General features: G+C 37.6%; 1 protein-coding gene across 1 annotated transcript; it reads right to left on the bottom strand.

The window, feature by feature from the left end:
• Positions 1 to 6,342: 6,342 nt before the first annotated feature.
• Positions 6,343 to 11,199, bottom strand: LOC306847763 (opsin-5-like; the record flags this gene model as incomplete). Its single annotated transcript, XM_079381909.1, has 6 exons — positions 6,343 to 6,843; positions 8,052 to 8,247; positions 8,336 to 8,474; positions 9,530 to 9,657; positions 10,204 to 10,366; positions 11,112 to 11,199. 6 exons carry the CDS (start codon positions 11,197 to 11,199, stop codon positions 6,343 to 6,345), a joined length of 1,215 nt encoding a protein of 404 aa, XP_079238035.1.
• Positions 11,200 to 12,136: the final 937 nt, after the last annotated feature.

The raw sequence follows: 12,136 nt of genomic DNA, 5'->3' as shown, positions 1-12,136 counted from the left end.
CACCCTGTTGTGTTTTTAAGTATCTCATTTTCTTTCCTTCTCAGACCAATGTGTATAAACAAATCAAGTCAAGTCAAGTCAAGTCAGCTTTATTGTCAATTCTTCCACATGTACAGCACATACATACAGAGAATTGAAATTGCATTACTCTCAGACCCTTGGTGCATACAGTTAACATTAAACACGTTCAGATACAGATAAATACATATGTACATACAACTATACAAATATACAAATGAGGATATTGTAGAAAAAAATAAGAATTAGATCGATAAGTGGCATAAGGCGCATGGCAGATAGAGTGCAAAATCAGTTAAATAGAAACAACACTGTAGATATATTTGTAGTGCAAAAGAGCTTATCAGTCTGAGGACATTGTAGAAAATAAAGAAAGAGAGATAGATAAAGTGCATAAGGCACATGGCAGAATAGATGGAGTGCAAACCAGTTGAATGTACAAAAACAAAACTGTGCAGATTTGTTTTGTTTTGTTTTGTTATGAGTGTAGTGCAAGAAGAGCTTATCAGTCTGTTAAAGTGACAAGTTCGGATAGCTTTTTGTCAGACTATCCGAAGAGGTAATTTGCAGTCAATGTTGGATAGGTAGTGATCAGCCAATGCTGCACAAGTGACAGGTGCCGGTCACAGTTTGTTGGTCGGTGGGGGGGAGGGGGGGGGGGGGGGGGTGTCACAGAGTCAGAGTTCCTAGTGTGTTGCTGTGTTAAATGGGGGTGAAAGAGGGGAGGGGGGGCAAGGACGGGAGGGAGTTCAGCTTCCTGACAGCCTGATGTATGAAGCTGTCCTTCAGTCTGCTGGTCCTCGCCTGGAGACTCCGCAGTCTCCTCCCTGATGGCAGCAGACTGAAGAAGCTGTGTGTCGGGTGGGTGGGATCGCCTGCAATCCTGGAGGGAGGGGAGAGAGACACCAACGATCTTCTCAGCTGCTCTCACTATTCGTTGAAGTGACTTGCGGCAGGATGCGTTGCAAGCGCCATACCACACAGTGATGCAGCTGGTTAGGATGCTCTCGATGGTGCCTCTGTAGAAGGTGCACATGATGGGGGTCGGGTCAAATAAAAATGTAATAGAAGATGATGACGTGTCAGTGATGCAAATCCCAAATCCTTTTGTGCCTTAAAATCCCAAAAGGTCATGGTAGTTTCTGAGACTCTAGAGCGTGGTCTCATTAAAGTGACGTTATTTTTTGACTATGACGTAGAAAAACAAGATTTCACAGTATATTTGAAATGACAAACTGGACTTCCTTGTGCTTAAGGAGAAAAAAACATATGTTGATTTTTATTTTAAAAGCTTTAGCGGGTAAATTACCACACTATATATCTAGGTTGTTGGTGTACTGTACAAATATTTATAATACCAGATCAACAGACAAATTTTTACTTAAGATACCGTTCTTTCATACAGAGATAGGTCGTTCTGCTTTTTCAAATTATGCTCCATATGTGTGGAATGAATTACAAGGTATATTATATATGAAGTCTATACCATCTCTTGCTATGTTTAAAAATATTTTAAAGTCTGTTTATATAGAACAGTGTACATGTTTTAATAACTGATTAGGATTTGTATTGGGTTTTTTTTTTTTTTGTCTATTGTGTGGTGATGTTTATTTCTTTGTAAATGTGTCCTTTGCTGCCTATCTTGACCAGGACTCCCTGGTAGAAGAGATATTGTATCTCAATGGGACCTTCCTGGTTAAATAAATAAATGCAATGAAAATGAATATCTATAAGCTATTGAGGAGTGTATGTGAGTGTGTTCGACAGATTGCACAGCCCTCAGCTATGTAGAGCTAGCAGTAAATGAGCATCATGCTAGTCTGTGCGAGCTGTTTGAATCTAGCCCTTGGATAGATGCCCATTCTCATAACAGGCCATTATCTTTGTGTGAGAATACAAACAGGAAACCATGCAGAGAAAGAAAGGGTGACTTGAATAAAAAGGGAAATACAGTATAGGCAATTATCCAACAGAAATATGTATTGTTAGGTTATAAAATATCATAATATTACGTTTAACTAAAGTAGCACAGATTATGTCAAATCTCTTGGTCAAAATATCTATATTTTAAATGTATTGCCTGAATCATACAACAAACAAAACTTTTCTAGCATTACAAATTGTGTCAGACTGCAATTCATGGCAACATTTAAAGGGATAGTTCACACAAAAATGAAAAGTCTGTCATTAATTACTCACCCTCGTGTTGTTCCAAACCCGTAAGACCTTCATTCATCTTCGGAACAAAAGACATTTTTGATGAAATCTGAGAGCTTGCACAAATCAGCATTGTTTACGTTCAGGAGAAAGCCCACGCATGCTGAACATAAACAGCACTGATTATATTGATTACGTTCTGGGGAAAGGGCACACATGCTACTCTCCAAATGGCAGAAGACGTTAAATCTGTGAGAAGAATTGTTGAATAAATTATGTTATTTTTGTTTTCTTTGCACTCAAAAAGATCTCGTAGCTTCACAAAATTGAAGTTGGACCACTAATGTCACATGGACTGTTTTACCGATGTCCTTCTGGGTCTGGGAACATTTCAGTTGTGTTGCTGTCTATGCAGGGTCAGAGAGCTCTCTGATTTCATCAAAAATATCTTTGTGTTCTAAAGAAGACGGGTTTGGAATGACAAGAGTAATTTATGACAAATGTTTCATTTTTGGGTGAACTAACCCTTAATTGCATTCAGCATTGCCACAAGGGGTGCTATTAGCCATCTCATCAAGTTTTTATTAGGTCGACAAGAATCAGTTTCAATGGGAAATTAAGTTAATATTTTTAAAAGATTACAATGGTGTATGATTTTTTTAATACAAATAATATAATACAAATAATGTGCATGGGTGATTTATAATAAAGACTGCATTATTACAAAAAAGGTGAAGAATTGTCCATTTTGATTTGGCATTCTTTCATTGTGACATTTTGCTATATAAGGACACAAATTAGCAGTTTTATGAAATATTATAACATTAAAACTACATCAGCATATTATGTGAAATCTCTTGATGTCTTTGGCTCAATCGCAATACCCAAGCCTGATTCAGTGTGCGCTTATGTGATGCGGTCAGAGTGAAGCCGTGTTTGTGTCCTTGAGCTTCAGTGAGCTGGGTGCTATCCAGCGTTTGAGACAGGCTGTCCAACTCTAGCCAATTTTACAGTTCTGTTGCTCTTTCTATTCAAACTCCTTCTTCAGAGCCTCCAGCTCATGCTCTCCTCCTTCATCATCTCCTGCCAGGTCTTTATTTGCCCCACTGAGGCCATTATAAGCACACACAGACACACCCACTCAGAAGGCAATGGGAAATTCAGATTTGGAGTCTGTTATAAAACAACTTCAAGGGAACATGCACAGAGGTTTAGGCTCCATTTACAGCAGTGGATTATTGAGTTTTAAAACCCATTATGCTAAAAACAAATTAGCTGGTGCAGCTGGGGTTGTAAAATCTATTAATGACACAGTGTGATGTTTGGCTATAAAACTTCAGGCAGTCAAGTCTGTGGTGGTGGATGGCATTAGTTCAGGCCTGGAGTCAAACGTATACATGCACATACACACAAAGAGGATAATAGCAGAACTAGTCCCAAAGGAGAATACACCGACAGATCTGTGAGTACAGTACAATGAGGATCAGCTGTTTTATAAATTATTAATGAGCACAAGCCCAGTGAGACTATTGATTCAAGCTGCTGCCAGTAAAGTGAGAAAATGAGCAGCTTTCTGATGAAACTCACTTTACTCATTCAGAAACAATTGTTAGGACTGCAGATCTGGCCTGACAGCTGTCTGTATGAGTTTCAAAACACCAGTACAACAGAATGTAACTACTACAGTTATAGGGAAAGCTTAAAGTTAACCCTATTGTCAAAAGTTTATTTAAAAATTCTAACTATTTATTACACAGTTCTATGGAAAACTAATTTCTGATTGATCAATCATGTCAATCATTAGACCACTGTATATCAGTACGCTCATCCGGTAAATATTTGATTACCGGATTTGATATTGTATTTGATTACCTGCATGTCATGTGACCATTAACTGACATCTGAAAAATGAGAACTGTGAACATGCATATGTGTCATGAATTATTGAAATAGTAACCTAAAATATTAGGAGGTACTTTAAATTGAATTTCCAGAGGGTTAGTTAAGGTTTGAGAATGCCTTACTCTGCATGCGTGTTCCCTGCAGATCAAACCCGTGACCTTACCAGCTGAGCAACAGGAGGCAAGTTCAGTTCTTTGTTTGTTAGAACAATATATTGAAGTATAAGAAACACTTGAATGACCTGAATTACAAGAAGACACAACCGTATTCTTCCACATCTGGAACCAACACCTCACCGAAACTGAATGACACCGCACTGGCTTTGAGACATGTCAAGGACAAATGCTGGGTGGACCACGACTGCATCTGTACAGTGTGAGGTAAGGCAGATAGAAAGAGAGGGCAGTCAAGAAACAGCTGCTCGGGCAAATTCAAGGGATGGTGAGATCACTGTATATCTGAATGTAGTTATGAGTTTCTTTGGATTTGGCTCAGAGATCTTTATGTTGTCCCACCCAGGACTCACGAAAGAACTGTCAACCATGAATTCACTGAAAGATAAAGGGTATGAGAGAATTTTAACCTTGGACAGAAATGCACTGACACATAATTAGGCAGAATTGATTAGGTTTCATGATGAGCCTCAATAAACATTTAGTTTATCCAAATAAATTTATTGGCATGCTAGAAGATTCTGTCATGTTGTAAATCATTTTGAAATGGATAATATAGGCCTATTGATCCTTCGGAGTCAGTCCTTACTAAGCTAATTTACAGAAAGACATAAACTCAGACGAATGATCAGACAGAAACAACTACAATGTAAACAGGTTAAACAGGGCAACGCCTAAGCAGAAGAACGAGACAATGCAGCATCATTTTATTCATGCACCCAGTATTTGTCCCCATTAAAACTGATTACACCTAAATAATTGATTAGTATTTTTGTTATATATATATATATATATATATATATATATATATTATATAGACCTATTAGTGGTGTATTAAAGCTGGTCTCCACTGAACCCTACAGATAAAATATAGTTTCCAGAACACATCAACACAAAAGAAATTCCCTGAAAACCCTCTCGGTTGGTTTTTAAAAGCCTCTATTTTAGATTTCTCACATCTCTCAGTCAACGCCTGAGGAAAGAGCTAATGAGGAAAGAGCTAATTGAACAATAGAGTTAACAGATTCTAGTGAAAGGAATAGTTTAGACTGGGTAAATGAATAGTTATTTTCTTCATAACACATCTCCTACATCTAACTGTAATTTAAGTCAGAATTTGGATTGTTTTTCTGTCAGTTTTCATGAACAGATCTGTTAGGGGTTTGATCTAAAAGTAAAGTCTCTCTTTCTGTGTGCTCTCTTTGAATATGGGATGCCTCAAGGCTATTTCACTGAGCTATTTCCTGATCTCTTTTTCCTGCCTCTGTCTGTTTTTGAGGGTGTAGTGACGCATATAGGTAGAACTTGCTCATTACACCATACTCGCAAGCTACAGGGTACATCCAATCAACCTCACCAACCACTGCCATTTCCATTTATTTTGTCCTTTAATGAATCCATGTGCAATGGGAGACAGCGCCGTTTAGCTGTGAACAAACATAATACAAAATCCGTAGTTTGTGTTACTATTACACTGACATTGATAATACTGGTTGTGTGTAATTTGATCAATTTAGTGCTTTGGCAATGCAAACCCTCCAAATTTTTGAGTTGCAATACTCCTCTTCAGCCAGCAGATGACAATCTTTGTTCATTAAGTGAAATGACCTTGCTTATCTCACTGCAAACCTTGTATGAGGCTGATTGTTGTGAGGTTGAACTTAACTTGTTTTTAGAAATCAGTATTTCACTGGTCTTTATTCCACATCATTTATTTAATCACATATCATATTTTGTTGTTGAGTTTTTGAGTCTTGTTCAAACAACTGAAGGTTATCGACACAGAATACATTATGCTTTTAATGCATGTTAGAAAACAATCAAAAAGCATGATGCTCTGTGTGAACTGCCAACCCTTGCGTTAAGGAAATATGCTTTGTACATTTTTCATGGTTCAGTAAACATTGGTGAAATCTGCAGGAAGTTCTGAGGATCAATAAGAAATCGGAGACAACAGAGAGATTTTCTTATTCCTTCTCCTCAGTTTTCTTTGTCCTTGTGTTTGGGCATCTAAGGACATCTGTGATTTTTACAAGGTACATCATCCTCGCCTTCCTTACATTTCATGCATCCTTTCTTTCTTGAGTATCTCTCACAGGAGGTCGTTTTGCATTCTGTCAGTCAGTTGTCTCACTGGAATTTCACTCTGAACGGTGCCCTCCAGAATACGTGCAGTTCTCTGGGGACTTATTTGCTGAAGACGTGGCTCTGCTTCTGCATAGACATGACATGCCCCATAACTCTCTGCCTGTCCACTGGAAAAGGGTGTGGAGGTGCTGGCATCCTTATTGTTGCACTGCTGAAAGTTCTGCACCTGCCGGTCCTTTATTCCTGGTGTGGGACTGGCCTTACTATGGCTCAAATAAATCCTGTGGCGGATGGTTTGAGTATCCTTATTCAGTGACTTGCGAAAGTTGGGTTTGAAGAGAAGATAAACCATAGGGTTGTAAATGGTGGAAGATTTGGCCAGGATGGCTGCTAGTGCAAAAGCAGTGGGTGGGACCTGCTCATTGGCGCTGAACGCAGCCCACATGGCAACAATGGCATAGGGGCTCCAAGCCATGAGGAAGCCAATACACACAGCCACTGAGAGCTAAATAGAAAACACACCACCTACACTTAGTCGACATGCAATAAGATTTGTTTTAAATATTTTGAGATCATATTTTGACCTTTTTAACCCATATTCTCACACACATACACACTACTTCAGGAAGAATGCATTAAATTGATCACAAGTGACCGTGCTAAAATGTATTTTCTTGCGCAGTATTTTTATCTTGTTTTCCAGTATCTTAACATTCTTTAAACAAGATTAATTTATTTGAGAAGCAAAATGACTTGATTAAAGTCTTGTTTAATGAAAAATTACTAGGATTAACTGAATTTACACTTAAAACAAGATAAAAATAATAACAATAATAATTCAAGGGGGAAAACCAGATTGTTTTTCTTATCTCCTGGAATGTTTTTTCTTGCTTTAATACTTAGACTTTTCCTCCTCAAGTAAATGCACCTTGATTCAAGAATCTTTAGATATTTGAAATGGAAAACAAGATAAAAAATACTAAGTGAGATCTAAGAAAGTCTAAGAAAGTCTTTTTTTGTTGCAGAGAAGACATTTGATGTCATGAACATTTATGTTACATTTATTATGTTACAAAATATTTCAATAAAAAAATGCTGATCATTTGAATGCACTTAAATTAAAGAATAATCCTGAAAAAAAAAAAACTGAAAATATTCTCCCAAAGCTCTCAGCTGAAGGGTAGTATGCAAGCTGCTCTATTCCTTTATTATCAGCATTACTGCTTATATTATGTGTGTCTGTTGAAGACCCAGATCACCAAATGTTTGTAAATGTATGCAATGTACACATATGTTTAGAGGGGACATTTGTTTGCCTCAGTAATCAACATTCAGCACCATCATATTCAATAGTGTAGTTACACAAAGGTACAGTATACAAGGACTTCATGACACAGTTTTGAAAAATAAGGCTGGGACAGCCAAAGGTACAGCCAGCCCTTGTCCAGAGGACAGAGGATGGGTAATCAGCATTACGTTTTGAGGGACATTAGGTACATACTCAGCAATAGCAGCACGTTCATGCTGTCTGCGCCACAGGGCAATAAAATACGGTTTATTTGCACAGTGTGATAGTGTGGACGCCACACATGTTTTTATATACTTTTATGTCCCAGGGGCTGATTTGTATTAAATCCAACAGATTTTTTGCTATATAAAGGTCACTGTAAACACAAAAAAAACAACAACAATGAACCCATAAAGCTTACTTACCTTGACAATAAGAGCATGTGCGTTGGCCACTTTGGTTTGTGGTGAGACATGCTGTTGAACGGCTTGGCGAGACCCCCTCACTGTGAGCAGGATGAAGGTGTAAGAGAGGATGATGATGGTACAGGGAACAACGTAACAAAAGATAAAGAGACTGATGATGTAAGACATGGCAAGGGCATCATGGTATGGAGTGTACCTTGGAACACAGAATGTGGAAAAAGCATGATTGCAGAATCTGTTTGCATATATTTCACATATTAATGCTAAAATGTTTGTGGTTGTACCAGTTTATGCAGCAGGCGGTTCCGTACGGTTCTGGTCCAAAACTCCCCCAGTGGGCCAAAGGTCCAACAGCAAAGACAGACGCGTAACACCAAACCCCAACCACCATCACACAAGCATGGCTGGATGAGAATTTGTTACCTGTGGAAACGAGGACTGCATGAATAAATATTTTTACGAAAAAATGATCTGACTGGTCAAGGTGACTAATTGATCTGCCTGTATGATTCTCCTGACACAGGTCTGAACAGTTGGAATTATTTTAATTTCATATCCCACAGAGACAGAAGGAAAAAAATGACCTGGTGTTTCAAGCTCCAGCAATCCCTTAAATGTGTGCTCATTATCTGCGCTTCTTCTTTCTTTCGTTGGTTCATTTTTAACCACTCTGTCTCTCCTATTTTGTCTAATTTTCTCTACATATTCTGTTTTGTTCCATGTGTCCGCTCTTATCTTTTGCATCTTTTTTTATTTTTTTGTCTCTTTCCATTTGTTTTAAACTCTGATTCTTGCGTATTTAAGCTAGAGGGGCTTTTTATTTCACAGTGAACTGAATGTGACACTTTTTAGAATCTTTAGACAGAACACGGCACTAGCAGTCCAAAACACTCAGACCTGAGTCTGCTGTATGAGATGAGATTGATCCCAAAAACCTCACATTCAGGAGAACAGTATTATTTTAGACTATGTTAATTGTTAATATTTTAATCTAGAAGAAGCCTAGAAATGCACATTTACCATGTCAAGGCCTAGTAATCCAGGAATTAGCTGCAGGAACCAAAATGAACAGTTACCAAAGTAAAAGTTGTCTTTGACAAGTAAATTGAGTCAGAAGTAGGTCTGTAATTTTATCCAGAGTTGCAACATTGTTTATAGTGAAGTCAAATTTAAGACATAAAATTAAAGAACCAGTGGAAAACTTTATCTAGGATGTCTTAAGTGTTTTTGTCTCCAGAATTCCTTATAATGTTATACATGTAAAATATTTCTCATGTAAATGAACAAAACAAAAATATGAGTGACAAAATCACAGTGTTTTTCCGTTTTATTTGGCAGGTGGTGTTCTACTAAGAGACAGCAACTCATTTTATTGTTATACCATACTTATATTTAAAATAAGAAATAGTAAACAGTAACACTTTGTAATTGTTTATAAAATAATAGTTTGGTTAAAGGGTGACAGAAGAGCATCATACCATAGTTTGGGACACAGACTTTGAGACAGCATACTGCCGACAAAGCAGTCAAGTTTGTTAGGCTGCATAAGCCAAACAAAACTCCGCACACAGCATAGCACAGACATGCTACCTCCCCAAACAACCACCTACAGAGAAAAAAGAGAGATCATCTTACTGTTTTTGCTGAACTCTGAAACACCCCTTTTCTTTATTTTTACTTTAGAACCATGATACTTTACTAAAAAGAAATACATCAAACAGTATCAGGGATGTGTAATGAGAGAGTGGTGAAGCTTACTTGCTAAGCTATAGCTATACCACAAGCTACTAACAAAGATTAGCTAACTACATTACCACTAATTAAGGAAACAATATATTTTTGTATAAATATATTTTTTAATTCTGTAATGTCAGCATTTATCTGGCAACAAAAAACATAAAAAATGGAACTTTAAGATAATTACTAACTAATAACTAATAAACCTGAAAAACACTAAATTATAAAATGCACGTTGAAAACATAAGTGCTAAATAACAGTGCAACACTTTTGAAACTTTATTTTTGAATGAAATGTTTCACTAAAATGAATCAGACCTCTCAACCCTGTGGAATAGGGGCAGAACGCACTTGTATATTACCACTTTTATAAATTGTCTATTAGAGTGACGAACAGTGTGAAGCAGGATCTCACCTGTGTGCTAGAGCAGATGGGATGGCCAGAGGAAACAGAGACAGGGTCATCCCTAGATCACTCACAGACAAGTTCACGATGAAAAACTCTGCTGGCTTCAGAGATGACCTCTTACGGTAGGCTACAAATAACAGCATGCCATTTCCCAGGAGCGACAAGACACCTGGGTGAGAAAAAGAGATCTATGCATTCTCACCTATTCATCCTTTCATCAAAGTAGCTACTGAATTTGTAAAGTTGAATTGAAAATGTGTCCCTGCCAGTGTGACATCTCCATCCCATAGCTGACAGACCTGTCACATGAAGACACCATTTGATCCTAGAACTTGGAAATGCTAAGCAAACCCTGCTAGGTATGGTGTCTCAAGTAGTCTAGAATAAAAAATTATCCTTATTTCTTTTAACAGACTGAAGTTGGATCAACCCATGAGCTTCAATAATCCATGCAATTTGTCCGCCGCATCGGAGGCATAATTAAAGTTCTCACTTCTAAAGAAACATTAATAGTGAACAGACCAGAACAATTGCACACTTCCATACCAAGTGGTTTTAAGGGAAAAAAAGGCCAAATTACACCTAAAAATGGTGGAAAACAATCTGTAATTTATCAGAGTTTTTATCACTTACATGTAAAATCATAAAAGGCCACCCCATTCTCTTTCCCAAAGTAATTACATCTGTGACCATATCAGGAAAATAGATTTTATAATATATAATTTGATCATCCTCAGGACAATTTGACCACAGGCAGAAGGAGGTTAATAGCAGGTGAATAATTTCACCTCTTAATTATTCATAAAGAATAAAGGTATGCAAAGTCATTGAGGTGCTGAGTGTTGTCCTGCTCTGAATAAACCACATTTGAAGGTGTAGAAGACAGCAGAACTTTACTGAGGTTGTAGACTCACAGAACACTGAATAAACTGATCCCATGAGGATGTCATGCTGTCTGGAGATTGTGGATACAAACAGGGCGGTTTTTGACACATTGCCCATCTGTGGGGAAGAAATAGAATGTGTCAGATACAGTTTCAAACAGAACTTCAAATGCATCTCTGACTGTTCTCAGACGCATTGGCTTTAGATTGTGAACTTGTATGACATTTTTCTTGCGTGCAACACAAAAGGAGATATTGTATACCAGAATGTCCATGTCTTTAGCAAAAATGTTTTCATTGTTACAAACTTTTTAAAGAGTTTGCAACTAAAATTTCCTCTGAGATGTTTCACATTCGAATTCATGTTTTTCCAGGAAAAGTTGAAAAAAATGACACCTCAATTTGATGAGGTGCTTGTGATTAATTTTTCTATTTCCTCCTCTATCTCAGGCTCTTCTTGAAGTACTTGTGGCTCTTCTAATTCTGACAGATCTGTCAAGTGTTCAACACTTCAATCAATTAACATTTGGCTGAATTTAGACCTTTCACTGTAGCAGGCAAATTGCCAGTATTAGTGTTACGTCCTCTAAAGTAAAAAATCTGGGTGTTATATTAGACAGCAACTTGTCCTTTGAAAATCATATTTCCCGTGTTACAAAAACAGCATTCTTCCATCTTAGAAACATTGCCAAGCTTCGAAACATGCTACCTGTTTCTGATGCAGAAAAGCTAGTTCATGCATTCATGACCTCTAGACTGGACTATTGTAATGCACTGCTAGGTGGTTGTCCTGCATCCTCAATAAACAAGCTAGTCCAAAATGCAGCGGCTAGAGTTCTTACCAGGTCAAGAAAATATGATCATATTACCCCAATTTTACAGTCTCTGCACTGGCTACCTATTAAGTTCTGTATCATTTACAAAATATTATTACTTGCCTATAAGGCCCTAAATGGTTTAGCTCCTGCGTACCTAACTTGTCTTCTACCACGCTACAATCCATTATCTTCCTGAGAAAAGATAATGCCAACCCCTCAGAAGACCTCAGAGGATGC

The sequence above is a fragment of the Barbus barbus genome (assembly GCF_936440315.1).
Source record: "Barbus barbus genome assembly, chromosome: 28".
In the NCBI taxonomy this organism is placed as follows: Eukaryota; Metazoa; Chordata; class Actinopteri; order Cypriniformes; family Cyprinidae; genus Barbus; species Barbus barbus.
This window is presented reverse-complemented; position numbering and strand designations above follow the sequence as displayed.